This window comes from Necator americanus, chromosome III (genome assembly GCF_031761385.1).
Source record: "Necator americanus strain Aroian chromosome III, whole genome shotgun sequence".
In the NCBI taxonomy this organism is placed as follows: Eukaryota; Metazoa; Nematoda; class Chromadorea; order Rhabditida; family Ancylostomatidae; genus Necator; species Necator americanus.
In genome coordinates this window covers 8,624,131-8,644,308 of record NC_087373.1, presented here as the reverse complement: position 1 = coordinate 8,644,308, position 20,178 = coordinate 8,624,131, and the positions used below count along the sequence as shown (strand labels likewise).

Here is a 20,178-nt window from a genome sequence, read left to right as displayed (position 1 = left end):
AGTTTTTGTACTGTTCGCATTACTTTTGCTTCCTGTCGGTGCTCTCTTCTAATCTTCTGTACTTTCTCAACAAATTGCTTTGCTTAAGATAGAAATCGCGTGGAAAAAAGGGTCAAGGGGCAAAAAGTTACTCTTATTTTGGAACAAATAATCATTATAAAATTATAAAAAGAAATTATAAGAATTACAAAATTATAAAAAGCCGTTTTTGCAAGTGCAATGAAGAAAAAAAAGTTTCTGATCTTTATAGTGCTCATCCAACCTCTGTTTCTGGATTTTGTCAGTTGTCGAGGTTTTGAGGACGTCTTTGCGAAGACTAGAAGTTGCTGGCCAAAGAAAATTGCTGAGGGAGCTGAGGGAAAAGATTGTTAGAGATTTCTCACTAGCAGTGGACATTTAATAGTGGATTTTGACCAAGATGTGGCCAAATCTTCCTAAGGATCAAAGATAAAGTGCAACGCGCTGATCCGTGTAATGAACGCTTCTCGACTTGTCAAGTTTATCATTTTTGTCCTTCTGAGAACGCCTGGTACCAATTTATCTGCCTTAGAGAGATGGAAGTTTTGAATGGTTCTGCGGCGGTTTCGAACCATCGATCGTCCAAACACAGCTGTACCTCTTACCAGCTGCGCTACGCACGCCTACAATCCACTTTATCACCAAATTAGAGTATCATAGTTTATTTCTGTTACTAGGCAGATATTATATCATGTACAGCTCCCGTGAAGAAGTGTGGCAAGAACAAATTCATGACCAACGTCTTAAAGTTAATTGTGGAGTGTTTTAAAAATTTTTTAATGAGATGTATAAGTGATCGTCGGCTTCTAGAAGAATCATAAACATCGAATGATTAAAAATAACTACTGATAGAGAAGGGAAACGATTGAGAGCAGGGATAAGAACGAGGGAATTCCCACACCGCTCGCACCCTGTACAACACACTATAAATTTTATGTGTACAAGACGTGCTGTGAGCAACAGCACAAGAGTAGCATTTTATAAGAAAAATGGTCAGTCATTAGAAAAATTAAAAAGAAAATGGAGTGATAGCGGAAAACTGGAACTCTTATCTGGGAATAAAATAAACACATTTGATGTGTGGAACGTTGGAAAAATAACAAAATGTGCTTATGCCCAAGATTATTGGTGTCACAAGCATACAAATAATATTGGACAATTACAATTCAGTAGACAAAAAACGATGACAAAAACAAAATGAGAAAAATCACATACATAGCTGCGATACTCATCGACATACATTATTCAGGTGAAAGTGCTCATCCTACGATGTTTTAGATCTTTTTTGTCATTTCCACTACCTATTCCAAGCCATTTCAAGAATTTATTACTGTTTGATAGTGCCTCTTTACGATCCTCTCTACAATAGTCCGACGATGTAGAACGTTGAGGTCCATTTGGCTGAAAAAGTCGAAAAAATTACTGTAGAGAAATTGTCAAAAAAAAAACCGAAATAACTTAAAGAAGTAGTGTCGACTCCTTACAGTATGCTTACAATACTAATGTTGGTTAAAAAATTACGGTAGACAACTTGTCAAAAAAAACCCTGAAGTAAAATAAAGAAGTAGCGTGGACTCAATACTATGCTTTCAAAACTAATGTCCGTTCTCAAGTGTCTTTTTTTTTTTCTAAGAAATCATCCCAAGCCCTGTTCCATCTTGATTTTTTTCTTTCCATATTTATGTTCCGGTAGAGCTATGCATTTAAGAATAGTTACATCAATGAGGATACAGGATAAAGTTTCTGGGATTAATCGATCCGTCTGGGATGTGCCCCCACGTTCACTTCAATCCAGAATAGTTTGAGGTTTATGAACGTGTAACTGGCCTACGCAATGACTTGCGGGGGCCAGCCGATGTATCGGGTCAGTGTTTTTTTATCCTTCCAGACAAGTCTAAGCAATTTATCGACCACTGAGGGAAGAAATGGCTGGTGAGCACTGGAACGGATTCGAACCTCCGATCGATCGTGCAAAAGGCGGACCGACCTCTAACCGACTGCGCTACACCACCCCATTCATATCAATTAAAAATAAAAGAAAACTAGCATTTCGCAAGAATATCCATCAGTTTTCATGCAGAATTGTTATTAACAACATCATTTTCGAAATAAATAGCGTTCAATGAATAAATAAAAGGAAATGGATGGGTGAAGGTTCCAGGACACCTGCAAAAAGTTTCCTGTAACACGTCATCCCTTCCTTTGCAAGCGTTGAACGTTCGTCATCACTCAAAAACTGACTTATCGTCTCCAAAACAGTTGCTGTTATTTGTGGAATGGAAAAGAGACATGGATCGGGTTATTTTCTATTGAAATTTAACATTTTTTATTCATTTAAACACTATTCTTCAGCATTTCATACCCTAAATCACCATTTTTTCCTTTTATATTTATTATTTTTATATTATTATAATTGTTTATCTATCTTTTCTATATTTACATTTGCAAATGTGGCAACGTCAGTTCGATTCCAGCACTTACGTTCTTTAGGTACTGTCCATTAGTAGGGATCTTCTCAAATGAGGCTGACGTTACTTGTAAATGCGGCACCGTGGATGTGTGAACACTATGCCTGTGTTTTGTCGATTTCAGCGGTGGTTGAGCGGAAATCTCCAAATAATGTGCAGCTGCTTCTTCACTGAAAATTTTTTAATTTATTCGGGTTTTTTTTCGATCTTGTTCCGATTTTTTCACTTCAGTATTTTGTAGAAACATTCGTCTTTATCAACTGTGAACACTTCTTTATATAAACGTTTATAACGTACGTTATAGACACACCCTTTCAACTCGATGAAAATTTATCTAATACTAACGTCTAACGTCCAAAAAGGTTAGTAATAGAATTGATGAGTAAAAAAATTTCCTTATTAAATTCCTAATTATTAGTTGTGGATTTCGAGGGAACCGTTTGTGTAGACATAATTGACTTGACATTGTACTACATGTATCGAATATGCTCGTTCTCTTTGAATCTGGGACAACTTTAGGGAATATTCGACTGCGCGAAACCGATCATTTTTAAATTTGATCTTTAATTTTATTCATCTGTTTTATTTTTTTTATTTTTTTTTGTTTTAAAAAACAATTTTTCTTCGACAATGAGTGCAACTCTCTAGTGACGTGTTGTTGTACAGTTTATCTATGTATATCCTGAAAGAACTTATTTCCCCTCATTTTCCGTTCGTCATCTCTCATCCAGTTCCATTTAAGAAAAAAAATCTCAATAGCTTTTCTGCTAAAATGTAATCGTACGTCTGCATCATATGGTCAAAATATTATCTAACACCGCGTCCGTTATTTTCACAGTCACACCCGATTTTAGTTCTACAGGAGGGCTGATGGTCCCAAACTGATCATTGTCTGCCAGTATCGATATCGTGGCACAGGTTACCGTATCCACTAACCAGCCTGTTTACCTACTCAAGCTGTCAACAGTGTCGGTAAACAACAGCGTAGGATGAAGAATAGGAAGACCATAGCAGCTCTCTACATTTGACTGCGCATCAATCTGGGCAATTTTTCCTTATGTAGAAGAGATACGGGTGTAAAAAAATAAGGCAGTTTTTTCTCACTATTTTCATTTCTAGATTACTTCCGAACGAAAAATAGCACTCATTATTAGTAGCGGCTTTTCCGGATTTTCGACATGAAACAGAACTTTATGCTCCAATCTTTTTTCGCATGCTCAATGGGACCTTACAAGGGACATGAACGAGGATGAAGTCCCAAAACGTTATTCAGACACGAAATATTGTATATTTTCTCGTTAAGGGTTTGAAAAGTAGCAATTTATCTAGTCCTCGCTAGTGATTCAAAAAACTCTAGGATAAAAATTTTGAAAAAATATTCTATTGAATTGTAGTTGAATTGTGAAGAAGACACCTTCGCCGCTGTGTACACTCGCTTCAAGATTTAGAATTCTTCTTTCCTACTCTTTCATTTTTCGGTACGTATTTGAATGAAAATTCATTTCTTCGCATAATTCCTGATAAACACATGCACATCCAGTGCGGAGTCAGTGGATTATCATGACCGAATTCTTGACACATACGCATTTTAGGAAGGTGTTCTATGGCACATGAGTAGAAGAAAAATAGCAGAAAAACTCCTAGAAATCTGAAAAAAAAACAGTTACAAATATGAAGGGAAGTTCTTCGCAGTAGAAGCAACCATCATTTCTCAAGCGGTGCTTTCGCTTTATCAATATCTATGAAGTTGGCCGGGATTTTTACTGTCCCCAGGGTATTTTGCCGTTTTCGCATGTGGCACTTCTCAAAATACTGCATTCTTTGCTCCAGTAAAAAAAAGAAACTCAGCGCTTAACCAACTTAATATCGTGAAAAGTAATTTAAAAAGTTAACGCAGGAAAAATTTATCTACATATGCCTATGTATAAAAAAAATGTGCTCAATAAAAGCTTACCATGCAGCTTTATGCAGCTTATCGCGTTGAAGCTCAAGACTTCGTAGTCGCTCACGTTGTCTTTTCTCCTTCTCTTTTTGTTCAGCTTTCTGAAAATCACTTGTGAATTTTTAATTTCATCCTTCACAACTTTGAAGGCGTTTGGAAAAAAACATATTTAAAAAATTAATCCATTTCTGTTTTTTTCATTCTATCTCAATTCTTCCCCCGTATGTAAGAAGTAATGTAGCTTGGAAAAAATTTTAAAATTAAAAATTAAATTAGCACAAAGCAGCTGCCGGTATACCAGTGAAATAGAATGTTTGTAGATAAAATAACCAAGTTTAAAACTACTACCCTAACCTCATGAAGATGTTCAGAAGTTTTTCGCCGACCATTATTTGTATAGGCATTAAATAATGAAGGTCAACGGGATTCTGCTGCGGGAATGGGAAATCGAATGGGACATTCATCAGTTGAGAATTTCATTCAAAGTTTTTTTTTTTCGTAAATTTGATAGAAATTAATATTTTCAACCTTAAAATCCTTTTTTTCCCCTCATTATTCTCCATAATTATATTTTGACGTACGAATAGGTTACAAAATGCGATCCATAAATCGTATCCATACTAATCTAGGCTTCAATCTTGTAGCTATGAGATAAACATTTTTTTTGCTGTCCGAGTACGGCATTTGAACAGAATAATCACTTTTTACGTCATCTTTTCGAGTTTTGAAGGTGATGCAGTTGCAAAAAAGTCAGCCAGGAAAATAATGAAAATTGTAACAACTTCGTGTCCTTTTCAACTTAAGGAAACAAATATCAAATCCAAAAAAAATGCTGCTTTTTTTCTTCCAAAAAAAACTTTTTCGACTCAAGTGAATTTTTGGCTTTGTCTAAATCACATGGCGACCATAACTTTTCGAAAATAACATGTCACAAGCAGCATTTCGTGTTGACAAAGCAGAACTACGTTTCCTATCCAATAATATCCTACCCTATCCTATCTGTCCAATAATTCTAAATTGTAAAACTTTTTTTTAGTAGCTGGGAAGAAAGCAGCCCTGAAACAATTTCACGCTTATAATTCACCTAAAAAGCTTAAGCCTTAAGAAATCTTAGAAAAAAAAGAAAGAAAAAATAAGAAAAGAAAAATTTTATAAGTTAGTTTCTATATCTCTTTAGTTTTTTTTTTCTAAATCTAACCGGTATTGATCTTCACTTAAAGGGATCACCCCACGAATCTGAGGTGGTGCAGATTTCAGGTAGAGTATTCTTATATGGGATAGCAGATTATGGAGAGGGGTGATTCCGTCCATTTCTTCATAATTGCCGTAAAAAAAGGAAGATGCGGCGCCGCACAAGGCTGGCGCGCTCCAGTCAAACTCCTTGGGAAAATGAAAAAAAAGGAAGATAGAGCGCTAGAACGCCCGAAACCGCATCTTCCAAGCTGTTTTTTACGGCAATTAGGAAGAAATGGACGGAATCCCCTCTCCATAATCTGGGACCCCGTGCACGAATACTCCTCCTGAAATCTGTACCACCTCAGATTTGTGGAATGATGCCTTTAAGTTACTGGCAGCATTCCGCGAATCTGACGTGGTGAGAGAATCCATGGCAAAAGCTAGAGATGGAGTTGTAGATTGCGTGATCAGTGGTGGTTCCGCTCATCCCTCTCTAATCGTTTTCAAAAAAAAGGCGTGGGAACCGCTTTAGCTCTTACGAGGAACGCTCCTCTATGTATGCGCTCTGTTCCCCTCAGTAGCCATTAGTTTCACTTGAATAGGCAGTCGAGGAGAACTCACTGGCTTTCGACCGCTGCGCAGCTGGATGCGGCGCGTGTACGAGAGTGGAGCGTTGCAACTGAAATCGTCGTGAAAAACGGAGTCTTTCACGCCGTTTTTTTTTACTACGATTAGGGAGAGATGAACGGAACCACTCCTCGGAACCACGCAATCTACGACCCCGTATAGAGTTTATCCATTTGAAATCCATACCACGTCAGATTTACGGGGTAACGTCTTTAAATAGTCTTCAGATCGTATGGAAATCAACTATTCCAAAATAACTGATAAAAAAATAAGAAATAAATAATAATCCAAAATATAAATAATTGATAAAAAATAAAAAAGGTGATGTCTTTATCAATATACATTGCTTCTTTTATGAATGAATAATGAAAAAATGGGATAGAATGCTCGATCAGCCTCTTAGTGAAGTAACAAGGCGTTCAATTTGAATTAGGAATCGGTTGAGCTGCAGGAAAGTGTAAGGAATTGTGTACAGCGACCTGTGAAGAACAACCAATGCATCAAACCAATATCCTTTTTCTTCCGGACAATTCTGATGGCAATTTGTCAACCTCTGAGGAATGAGAAACATCACTGCGGCTTGAGAGGTGTCGAACCATTGACCTTGTGGAAACGTGCCATAATGATGTACGATCTCATACCATTGAGCTACACCCAATCAATCAATTAACCGACAAAGTCAAGAGGTATGAAGCTGAGAGTGTAAATGAGAAAAAAGTGAATAGAAACTAAATGTTATGTACAATACCTCTGCTAGCTTGTTTATCAAAAAATCTGTCATCGACCGATTACTCCGTGGCAAAATTCTACTGAATGGATAAAACGAAATTTTGAAATTATTAGGTGAAGTGAAAAGTTTTGAGTTTTGGTCATTCTTATCAGTGCATTGATCGACTATCGAATTTTCAAGAAAAATGGAAAATTTTCTTCAAGGTACAAAACTGAGCTCAAGGGACACTTCTGAAAGTGAGGTGGTCAAATTTTTTTTTAATATGGACGAGGACTTCTTCAATTGCCAAATTATAAAATTCCCATAAAAAATAAACAAAAGTTATTGAACAAAACGGGGCATATTCGATCCAAATCGATCGATCCTAATTATGGTAATTTTTTCGCTGAAACAAAGTGAAAAAAAATGCTCAGAATTTTTTTTTACTTCACCTACTACCAGTCGAAAGCTTATAAGTCGATGGTTTACTGTATTACTACTTTGGATCTTTCAAAGTTTCATTTTCACTTTAGTTCCCAAAAATAAATTGTAATCATTGTGGTGGTACGTGCTCGTCTCCACATTCACCAAGTCAATGACTAAGAAAATATTATTGAAAAAAAATGCGGATCTCAAAAAAAAGTGACTTTCGTAGTAGAAAGTGCAACTGATTAATGCATAACCAGTTGCACTTTCTACTACGACGGTCACTTTTTTTTGGGATCCTAGCTGGCACTCTTTAGGTTCGACCATCTAACAGCAAAAGATTGTTTTATTGCTCCTAAAACTTGATGCAAAAGTTTGAAAATATTTCAAAAATTAATTAGTTGCACTTTCTACCGCGCCATTTTCTTTTGATATCCTGGATGGGGTTCCCCTGATCATCGATGATAGATTAAACTCAATCAATAAAGCGGCGCTCCTAAATACCTTAGGTCCCAGCTTCTAGTAGTATGTAGATCATTTTATTCTTTTTTTTCGAAATTCTAGGATGAAGGGTAAAGATAGAAAATTAGATTGAAATTTATATGTCTCAAAAAGAAGCAATATCCAAAGTAAAGAAAAAACCACCGGAACCTAAACCTAATGGTTGAGGAATGCGGACGGAGAAACCATTTTCATAAGTTTTAATTTTTTTCTGCGTATTTTCGCATTGCATATTATTTACAGCCCACTCGGGAAACTCTCATCAGTCGCCTTATTTCTAGTTTACGCAATTGTTTGATAGGATGAAGTGCACACGTGTCTCGCACCTCAACTATTACACACTCCAATCAATCCACGCTTATAAATTGACACATCCGGGATCTCATTGAAACACTTCACAATAAGCGTGGTAATGATTCGTCAGTTGGACAGCGAACACATGAAAATCACACAAAATCACAAAATTCTTTCACAAAATCACAGAATTCTTTCAGTGCATCGGCAACTAAGAGCCTGTAGATGTAACTCTTGGAAGAAAAACTAATTAGGAATAACGCGACATCTTCCGTTGATAAACGTCCATAACACAATAAGACGAATATCTTCGGAATATCTTCGTCAGAGCTTTACCAAATGACAATTTTTGAATTTTGGAGAAAAAATTCCCACTTTCTCTCTCCTTCCCTCGCTGAAAGTTATTTTGCAATTACATATATCCACAAAAGCTGGAGACGATTCGTTCTTTTCGTTCTTTTCCAAAATTTTATGCATCTACCCAACTTTTTTTGAATTTCTCCCCGAAAAAATAAATGGTTCAGAATGTTGGACACCATCAATACACAGGAGGTTTTTCGTGTCGGACAGCATTGTCTGCATTGCCTTGTTTTCAGCACAGCAACAGTTGTTTCTCCGAATAACGAATGGTGCATGTTAGACTATTTATTATACTTTACTCTTACGTCATCAAGACTTTCGTTCCTTTTTTCCCGGGTTCAAGGCCGGAATGATCTTAGTTTGATTTTTCTAAAGTTTTTTTTTATTAAGTTTTTAAGCTGAGCATACGAAAACGAACGAGTTTCTTTCTTCTAACGACTATTAGAAGGTCACTGGTATTGAAACTTTCTAAGATTTGATTTTTTTTTTGCTTTTGTAGGTGTAGATTTTTCTTGTCTTTCAGGATGAAAAATATGATGAAAAGGAGCGGATAACATAAACAAAAAAGCATTTGCACTAAAAATGATTAACATCCGTTATTTTCGGTCCATCTTTTTTCCTCTGAGTTTTTCGCTCACCAATTTCCGATCTAAGTACCCAGTTAAATTGAATAAAATATGGAGAATTGAGCCCAACTATAAGAAAATGACGTATTACGCGTACTTACCAACGAAATTAGTCATAAATTTTAATGCATCGTCATATTTCAAGAACAACTTACCAGAAATTAATAGAAAAAAAAACTCGCCAAAAAATTGATGATCGATGAAAAATTTCAGAAAGACAGTTTTAGCGGACATTTCGTAGAGACAGTAGAGATAAAAAATTTTTTTTACGGTTTTCACAGCTTCTCATGCGTCTACGTCTACTATTTCTTGAAAATCTATGAAATTTCTGGCTTGGGATATAGTGGAAAACTTAGTCTTCTTGGAACTAAACATCCTAACGATAAAATCCTCAATAACTCACTTTTGGCCGTGGTTATGGAGGTGAGGCTATGTATTTTTAGATACTGTAGACATACTAACATTGCCTTAAGGATTGGACTTTTACCCAGGTGAAATTAATTATGAGTTCACAGTGCTGGTGTGATTTAATTTCTATTTTTTTCTAAAAAAAATTTTCTCTGCTTCCTTTTTTATTTTATTTATTTTCAATGACAGAAGGGTCTCATTATGCTTTTCTGAATTTTTTTTTCTGTTTTTTTTTCCGCAAACCAATTTCTAAACGGTTTGAAATCCACAGGTCTCGTGATGAAGAAAAAAATCGATATGGTCCCACAGAAAATCTGTGAATCACCCAGCTACCCAGTATTTTTCGTTCACATCAGTCTTTGATTTATCTACCTGTTGCAATCACAATCATCTGAGCTTCGCTAACGCAGGAACTCGTCCTCACGTGAACAACCGGGGAAACTCGAAGGGCGGTGACCGTCCCCCAGTTGGGAATTCGCCAAAAATTCGTCTTTGTGAACATATACGGAATCCTCTGGACTTCTTATTGCCACAGTTTAGACGAGAAATGTTTGCGCTGGAGGAATCATTTCAGAACCTTTTCACATCCTTCTCAGATCTCTTTATTGAAGTTTATCGTTTTGTTTGTGGACGTACAAATATGGCTCGATGTAGTTTTTGGACTCCTATGCAAATATGTTCGCTACAAATTTACATCCGGATGACTTTCTGCTGGTAAGAACCTCTTGGAACACTGGGAATCTTTAAATTTCCAATACTTAAGGGACAACAAAACACAAGAACATTTGATATTTGGATGAAAGAAGAAGATATTGGAGAAAAGAGAGATGAAAATTCAGTGGGAACGTAATCTGAGGAAAAAGGAAGCAGTGAAGGAGGAAAAAGTCCTTTCTTTTATGAATTCTACGTATTTTTCCTAACTCGATAAATTTTTGGTTTGGAAAGAGCTAAAATGAAGCTGTTGAGAAATTTGACTCGTTTTGAATTTCCGAAAAAGTGAACGTTTTCAAGGAAATCCCAACAATTTCGCTATTTCCGCTCATTCAACCACAACAAAAAGATAATAGATTGATTCATAAATAATTTTTAAACGAAATAAAAGAAATTTAGAATAAGATCAATTGAATATTCTACAGTGTCCTCACTTATGATTTACATCTGCACCAGAGCACTTTTTAATTTAATTAACAACTTTATTATTTCCAATTTCAAAATGACCACATAATCGAAATGTTTGAAGAAAGTTCACGGTGAATTTGTAAGAATTTTTTTTGGAAATAAAATCTTCAACATATCAAAAATAGAATTAGCGCTCTTTCCAAAAATCGCTACTTTATCCACAAATTCACAATTGAACTAATGCGTATCTTACTAGTCATTACATTTATCAAGAAATGCTTGCATAATTCCCATGAAATTTCTGAAATAAGCACCAATTTTGTGACGCAGGTTTTAATATTCCAGAATAACATTTTTCTATTTCCCATAGACTCTAGAAAAACATCATTCGCAAGAGGAAATTTATCCAGAAATTCAATTTCCATGGTTCTTTTTTCTTGAAAGAAAAAAGACCCGTTCTATTTTAATTTCCGTGTTGAAAAGAACGAAAATAGCGGCCGCGTTTTTTGTTTTAGCATCTCTTTTGCTTTTTTCACACTGGACGTCAGCTGTGTAAGACATAATCGTGACGCTTCGATGGTATTAATGAGGTACGTCCTTCTTGTCGGATGTCCATGGCAGTTTTCTTTTCGATTCTTCTCCACAAAAAGTGCTTGAAGGTTATGTTATAAGCGGGGAAACAGAGTTGTAACCTCGTAATCATCGCTACACACTTACGACTTTGGTAGGCTCCTTCAGAATGATTAATTTTTGAGTACCTTGGTTCGTCTCCACACTTTCAAATTTCGAAACCGTAATTCTGAGGAGTTAATTTATTTTCTACTGAAATAGTTTATTTAATTCGTGTTACCATAATTTTCATGTACATTATATCGAGTTTCACTTCGAATGACGCTGTGAGGAAATTTTTTTCCCTCGCGATTACTTTATCATTGAGCGAAAACCAGGGCGGCTTAATTATTATGAATTAGTATCTTAATTTAATTTAAACTACTTTTGAACAAAGCTAGATATTATATTTATTGAAAATCACTAAATGTTGACTTAGAGAACTGGAAAGAGAACAAAAATAACTTGGTTTTTTTCTTTCCACAGGCATTCTTTCTTTTCTTTTTCCTACAAAATGATCTGTGCTCATAAGCTTTATAAATTTTAACTTTATTCAGTTAGATATTTGAAGGATTGTAGCTACCGGTAAGGATTGTAGCTTTTTTCGTCCCTATTGAAGCAAACTAGACTGAAATTTTTATTCTCATACATATACTTCACATATAATTCGCCTTCACGTATTATTACCCTCGTTTTCAACTGCGTACCATCTGACGACAAATTCTATTTTGTTTTTCTAACAAAAAAAGGTTATTTTTATATTTTTTTCTCGAATTTTAGAGCGACTGGAGGTGATTTCCGGTCAGAGAGATTTTAAATTGAAATTCGTAAAAACAACATTAGTCAATCCCTAATACTTTGTCATATTTCAAATCCTATCGCATTTGAAATTTTTCTTTCAGGATTTCCATTCGTGAAATGTTAAATATGTTTTGTCAGTCACAGTGATCGTGAGCGAAAACATGTGAGATCATTGAATACTGTGACCATAAACACTATTTACGTGTTGTTACCGTATAGTTTATGGTTAGAGGTCCTGAAAACCCAACACCTGGGAAAACTTGACAGTTAGATGGGATCAAGATAGACAACATTTTTCTTGAGTCCTAAAAAAATGGCAAAATCGAAGAGATCATTCCTTTTTGTTTTTTTGTATATAATTTTTCTTGGTGCAGTTGCTTCAGCTGAATTTTCGCTGAATCATCTCGAAAAAAAGAAAATTTGTAGTGAGGATTAAACTGGAATAAATCCCCTGAAGACCTCTTGAATCCTAAAAAAATCCGTTAAAATCCTATGAAAAAATCCCTTGAATCCTCGAAAAAAAAAGAAAAACACAACAACATTTCCTAGTGGTTTTTTGGTGAGATCAGTACCACATCAACAACATTCCTCTACTAAATCCACTAGTCTTTCTTTATTATTCACTTTGTTTATTCTTAAATCCACTGTAAACACTGGTAATCTGTCTTGCTAATCTGTCTTGCTCCAGGATGACTTCCCAGAAAAAAAGCCTACAGGCTCTGCTTAAATGAAACCGTAGTTGCACTTTAGTATCGCTCTAATCGAATATGAAATAAAATGGAAATTATACTCCCAAAAAATTAATGATTGGGTCACTGAACGGTAGGTAACGCTTTAAAAAAATTTTTGCAGCGGTTACTTTATTGGCTACTGATAACTTTATTCTAAAAAAAGTTGAAAATGGTTGTTTATAGTTTTTCTTAGCAAAAAAAAAACAATGGAATCCTCTAAAACTAATGATTTATAACTTCTGAAAAGACCAATTTGACAATAATAAATTTAAGGATTTTCATGAATTATAGGATAACGAAGTACATTTTTTGTTTGTGGACGTTTGACCTGTTTCATGAGAAGGATTTAGAGAAGAGATTAGTATGCTAGATGGTAGCTTCTTTTGCAGGAGTTTTCAAATGGCAAAATTTCAAGGATACCAATTTTATTTCATGGGAAAAGAATTGAAGAGTTGTTCTATAAGTTTTAGAAAATTGAAAATTTTCTACAATTTTTTATAGTCTCTTACGATATGTCCGTATTTCCTAGTGCTCAGAAAAGAAAAAAAAAACTGGGAATAAGAGTAGTCGCATTTAGCGTTTTGTTACACTAAACTCCTAAGCGAAATTGCGATCAAATTAGAAATGAATCCATAGAAGTACGCCAATTTTGATCTACATCAATGATTTTCTTATTTTTATTCTCATCCATAGCCTTATTGTTTTATCATATTTCGATCGTTTTCCAAATTTCCTTCTAGAAAATTTTCCTGAATTTTAAAAACAGGTCCATATTCGGACTCTCCAGCATTGTTACATTTGAAATAGCATCGTTAAAAATTTATTTAATTTAATTAAAATTGCGTTGAAAGGACCTTAATTTATTTGGAGTAACAACGCTTTTACGTTTTTTTAAAATTTAAGTTCAATTAACGTTTTTTTTTTCTTCAAAGAACTTGAGCTGTTTCAAAAAGTATACTGCACTAGTTATTTTACTTTCATCTACTTCTTTTATTTATTCAATTGTTTTCATTTATTTCTTGGTAACATTTTTTAAATTATAATAGTTACATGCTTAAATTATAAGTTAAGCTACTAGTGACTGCCTAATATGATCAATTATCGTTTTACAGTAGGGGATTCACTTTTCCCAATGATTGAACATCACTGGTAAACAGTGATAAACAGTCTGGTCGAGAAATCAGTGTGATCTACTTTAAAAATCCTTATAGTCTTACTCGTACTTGCATGCCTTTTCAAGCTATTTGTAAGCACTCATGAATTAGACCTTTGCCTGTAGAAATTTTGAATCTGCGCCGTAATCACAAATATTTCATACGTATGACACAGTTTATTGATTAAGGTGAGATCTGATTTGAACACTGGCTCTGTAGAGACTAAGGGATCAGTTCATTAAATTAAATTCATTTAAAATTTCTCCCATAAGATCAAAGAAAAAGTCAAAATAACAAATATTTGAAGTCATTTCTATATCAAACGTTTCTGGTCTTGATGATAATATGTGAACAGCTCCAGAAAATCTCATCATTTTGCAGCACCCAGAAAAACTTACCTCATCCACTTAAACATGCATGAAATTCGAGGTTAACCCAGCAAGAAGTACTCAAATCGAGTGCAAGTCATTTGATGTCGGAAAAGAACGTTACATGCTGCTCTGAATTGACTTCTTGGACTTCAAAGCAGCATAGAACGATTTTTCTGGAAAACTACAACTGGATGGATTTTCGAAAATTTTAACATTTTTTTCGGAATTTTATCTGACTTCATATAATTTAAAAACATAAACAATACTGCAGCAAATCTCTTGCTTAGATGAATTTGATGAATTTTTCGGGACAATTTTTTTACATTATATAATTTAGATTTTTTTTTTGAATTTTTTCATTTATCCCAAGAGTTAATGATGTCTATCTTCCTTGGATGCTATGTAGTGTACGAGTGGAGGTTGCATGTTAAATGCCACTGCTTGCCACACGAATTATCCACCTCCTTCCGGTAATTTTCGCTCGACTTTGACTTTGCTCCCGTTCCACGCGGTTTCGTGTAGAAATGCATTCGTTTCCAGAATTTATTCCAAAGGCGTCGCTTGCCGCTGTCACAAAACATCTTCATCCTATATACGTCACCATTGCTTTGCATCAACTTGCTGTCGTATACACAACATGACAAGAATCTCTTAATCTCCAACTCTATTTACAGCTTCGTGATTTTTTTCTTTTCTGCCCCCCGATCTACATGGTCGAATTTCTGAAAGATATCCTCTTCTCTTGCTGGATGCAATCATGGTTTCTACAAGGAAAAGATGGATGCGTTTCCTTGATGTATCCTATGGATGTCTTTTTTTTGTCTCGCAAAAGACCCATAGGAGACCAAACGTTAGCTAATTTTTCCGACCATTACTGCGATGTGGTGGTTGGAGGATTCGAGGTTATTCCGGGAGAAAAATCGGAGAAATTGTTACTCATACTACTACATACTGTGTGTTTGTGTTGTTGAAATGTCAACAACAGCACTTGGTTGGAGAATCCACGAGAAAAACAAATATGTTTCTTCGAGTATTGGCCGGCCGGAGCAAACAAGTATGTATGTATGTATGTATGTATGTATGTGTGGTGTGGTCGCAAACAGCTAAGCAATATGATTCGGGAGATTTATAAGCGTGGAAGCCGTTGGGAATCCCGAGTTGGGGTGGTGGTGGTGGTGGTGGTGGTGGTGTTGTCGAAGAAAGAAAAAATCAAGCCATGCCAGAATCAGTTATGCGCCGGCATGCTCCAGAATGAACTGCTCATTGAGCTTCGGAGCAGACGTGAGCGCAACAAAATCTCAGTTCCACGTCGAAAACAACATCTTCTACGATCCTTCCTTCTCCTGATATTTCTTGTTCGATAAATTGTCTACTAGAATGTGAGGATAATAAATCGTTGTGTTCACTCTGCTTCCCTTTTTTTCAGCACACAGCACGTCATTTATCATTCGTATGTGTCGCGTTGTGTCTGCTGTCGCTTTCCCCCTCTCCACAATCATCAACGAGCAGTGAAACAGAATCTGATTTCAACAATTGCGTAAGTTTAACCGAGTCTCCGGAAAAGAGAGGTCGACCGTCGACGACCGCGACTCATCCAACATCCTCACTCCTCTTCAAGCTAATACATGATAAATTTTCGGGTGATTATTTGTCGTTTGCAGACATTGTCTCTTGCAATAAAGTTGGCTGAATGTCCAGAAAAAAATTAATAGAAGGATAAAGTGGCTCCGGTGTCATGTTTAAATCATGTATCATGTATTGAGCAAAATTGAAAGTGTTTTCTGGAAAATCCTAATAATTTCGAAGCTTTTTTTTTCGGAACACAAAAAATAAAGCTACGGTACAGCTCTTTCCAACATGATACGAGATGTTTCTTTTGACAAGTGGATCTTTTTCATTTAGCAAAAATTTAGAACTTGGATGCCTATACATGAGAAACGAAAAACATCAAAAGCAGGCGACAGAGAAGCCTTAGACGTTGCCAAAAAAAACTGTTAAAAAAATTCAGTTTTGTCTTAAATAACACGTAGACAAGCGCCAAAAAAAAGTCCACCCACAAAAAAAATGAACGGCACCACAACAAAAGCGAAGCATTCGTCAAAAGGGAAGTTTGCAGGCAAACGCTGAATAGAGCATCAATAGAGAGAGAAAAGAAGTTGGCGTACATCGGGGAAAAAATTGCCCATTTTGTGCTCCAAAACATTCAACAAGCAAATAAATGGCTCTCATTCTTACGTTGCTTTTCTGATTGAGTTCATAGCAAAAATAAGTTGGGTAAATAATGGGAAAAAAGAGTTTTAAAGAAGATCATAACGATCATTCCTCAAATATTTACTGAACCCTATGGGAGGTTATTGACTCCTCTAGCCCTCACATCTACGATACATGCTATTTCAATGTCTTCAATATCTGAAGTCTTTTTTAAGGATATTTCGAAGCGAATTAAGACATCAAGAGCAAATAGAGCGGAAGGAAAGCACTTAAACAACTCTGCTTATTGCGACAAAATAGAAGAGAAAAAAAAGAAGAAGCAGGAAAATTATGGAAGAAAAGAATGAGTTGGAGAAAGTGAGACATCTATGAAGAATGTCGGATTCCCATCACAAAACTTACATCTTGGAGCAACTATATATATATATATATATATATATATATATATATATATATATATATATATATATATATATATATATATATATATATATAACTTACTCAATACAACAAATAAAGTTTTTTTCCAAGTGAAAAAAGTAGTGCAGATGTCTCCATCTTGTGTTTCCCTTTTATCTCATTCTTTTGTAAATCATTAAAATCTAAATTTAATTTAAAATCTAAATCGAATCGTTGTGAAAAAAAAGATAACGGAGGCGAAAAATTTTTCTAATTGATGAGCGCTTTAAAGATAAGAGAAAGTCTGGAGAGTGAATGAAAAAAATTCGGCTGGACAAAGAAGAAGACGGATTGCAAACGAAAGTTAAAACTTTTTTTTTTGTTGTGTTCGAGATTTTGAAAATATGGTAAGGGTCTAAAGAGAAAGTCCGGGGGAGAAATCTCTCATCTGCGACTAATCTTATTTCAAGGGAATAGACATATAAAAAAGAATATTTATGCAAGGATCAGTTTTTTTGGCAAAAATTTAGGGAAAGAATAATTTTCAAAATCTCATATTCACTCAATAAAATCATAGACATACCTGCTTTGTTCTTAACGCTTGTGCGCCAAGCATTTCCGACGGACGGGGAACGCTACACGTTACGAAGCTAATTCGACGAAATATACGGTAGTTTCGGCACGAGAACTCGTGTGAAACTGAGAATGTAGTGTGTATGTGTGTGTGAGTGTGAGTGAGGGCGGAATCGGAGAGGTGTCAATGGTGGGCGGAGCGAAAATGCTCGCTGCTCGCATCCTCGGCCGAATTCAGCCAGTCAGTCAGTGTGCTCGAGGCTCCGACGACGAGGAGACCGAGCTGAGTACAGGAAGAGGAGATTTCCTGACACTTCACTAGGGTTTCCCCACAAATCTCTTATTCTAGGAACTTTTAGGTTTAGGACGAATTGTTGCTAGTATCCAGAACCTATGGTCCCGTGTCCAGTATGGCTCGCTTTCATTAACTTTGCGCTTAGGTTCTAGGCGAACTTTTTTCTTTTTTTTCAATTTTTCCCCGAAAAAAAATATTCTGCTAGACCCGAATAGCATCATCAAAGCCTAGATCAACATTACTGATGTCACCACGTACGAAAAATAGATTTTGAAGAAAAAAACGAAATGTAAATACTTATGTAAAAATTACTGAAAATTTATGGCAACAAAATTACTGAATATTCCGGAAAAACAGGCAAACAATTTCCATTTCATACATTTTTGATGCGAATTTTTGCTGCAATGCCGATAAATCGGACATTTTATCGATATTTACACGTCATTCATCAAATTTCCTTTTTCCAAGCTTTCACCTCTCTAAGGAATATGAATAATGCAAAGGAATGTGCTTTTCAGGAAAATAACAAGCAATCACCTCACCATCCGATGGAAATCGGAATAAAGTAGAATTTTCTTTGAAGCCTAGCTTCTAGTCGAATAATTTACTCATCAAAATACTAGTATTGTAAATATAAACACCTTTAAGATCAATCAGGTAGAGTTGAAGGATTTTTATGGTCTTTTTTCTGGAAATTTCTAGGCACAATCATGCCAACGATAGAGGCAAAGGATATGGAAAATATTCTTTTTCTTACGTACCCAAATAATTTCCGTAACGTTCGTTATCTGATGAACTGAGAAATAAAGCATCGCATGTTTTTACGCAGTTTGTGCAATTTTTTCAAAAGATATGGATGACCATCCGGCTATCGTAACGCTTAGAAATTAGGAATTGAGAAAGATTACGATAAATTTTTATTTAGCTACTTGAACCATAGGAAAGAATTGGTTTGGTTGTGTCATAATCCAGAGATTGGTTGATTCCAAGTCTTGACACAGTTCACTACCCTAATCTTTCTGAAAATCTACATTCTTACTCATCGAGAAAAGTAAAATAAATCAAAATCTCCTTCTAATTCATTCCAGTCGACTGATACGTATTGAACTGCTCGTATAATGTGATTGCACTTTTGTTTATTGATCATTACCGTACAGAAGACTTTTCATCTGATCTTTTCTCGAAATTTCAGAGCACAAAATCACAGTTAATGAGGTGGAATAAGCTTTATCGAGATTTGGTCACCAGAGGTGACGGTTCAGTGAATTTCTAGGAGCGAAAGGAGGTTTTTTCCCTGGTAGGATAACACCTGAATAGCTAATCGAATTGAAAATAAAGAATATGTGGATACTGTAAATAAATTGGAAAATTTATTAGTGGGTTCATTGAGAACACCTGCGAATACGATTACTGTAATTATCATTCATTTATTGAAAATTCCTAACGTGTGTGTGTGTGTCCAAATCGAAGAAGGAACTAAAATCCTTGAATGAATCTGTGATGTGACTCAATAATACATCGCAAACATTGTTTACGTGTTTACGAATGATGAATAATTAGTATGTGCATAATGTATTCCAGAAACGCACATGCTCACCCTCATGTTTTAATGTATTCGATATGGAGATTTCCTTAACAATTAATAATATTTAATATTTATGATTTCACCTGTTTCCCTTTCCCTCCTCCTCCTCCTCCTCCTCCTTCTCCTCTTTCTCCTTCTCTTTCTCCTTCCCTTCTCCTTCCCCTTCTCCTTCCCCTTCTCCTTCCCCTTCTCCTTCCCCTTCTCCTTCCCCTTCTCCTTCTCCTTCTCCTCCTCCTTTTCCTCCTCCGCCTCCTCTTCCTTCTTCTTCTTCTTCTTCTTCTTCTTTTCCTTCTCCTTCTCCTTCTCCTTCTCCTCCTCCTCCTCCTTCTCCTTCTTCTCCTCCTCCTCCTCTTCCTCTTTCTCCTCCTCCTCCTCCTCCTCCTCCTCCTCCTCCTCCTCCTCCTCCTCCTCCTCCTCCTCCTCCTCCTCCTCCTCCTCCTCCTCCTCCTCCTCCTCCTCCTCCTCCTTCTCCTCCTCCTCCTCCTCCTCCTCCTCCTCCTCCTCCTCCCATTACTCCTCCTCCTCCTTCTCCTCTAATTGCACTCAAACTCTAAAAATCCATCACTCCTCGTTGCGTGTTACACATCTAGAGTGCTTCACCTGTATATAAAAAACGTGTAAATGGATTATGCCTTGGGAATCAGCCTTAGACTCACCCAAAGTGCATGTGTAAAGTACATGTGCTGCAGGATTTTTCTATAAACACACCCACATATGTAAATGCGGTCCTAAACTTTATTTATATAGAAATTTTCAAGAGAAATTTAATTTAGTC

The 20,178-nt window shown here is 35.9% G+C and overlaps 2 protein-coding genes across 2 annotated transcripts; both read right to left on the bottom strand.

Annotated features, from left to right (window-relative positions):
- Positions 1–1,263: 1,263 nt before the first annotated feature.
- RB195_008990 (uncharacterized protein) lies at positions 1,264–17,566 on the bottom strand (the record flags this gene model as incomplete). The annotated part of the gene is made up of 4 exons (XM_064195773.1): positions 1,264–1,419; positions 2,500–2,656; positions 4,441–4,529; positions 17,534–17,566. The coding sequence occupies 4 exons, from the start codon at positions 17,564–17,566 to the stop codon at positions 1,264–1,266; spliced, it is 435 nt and encodes a 144-aa protein (XP_064046918.1).
- A 1,916-nt stretch (positions 17,567–19,482) lies between these two features.
- On the bottom strand, positions 19,483–19,914 carry RB195_008989 (uncharacterized protein; the record flags this gene model as incomplete). The annotated part of the gene is made up of 1 exon (XM_064195772.1): positions 19,483–19,914. One exon carries the CDS (start codon positions 19,912–19,914, stop codon positions 19,483–19,485), a length of 432 nt encoding a protein of 143 aa, XP_064046917.1.
- Between the last annotated feature and the right edge of the window lie 264 nt (positions 19,915–20,178).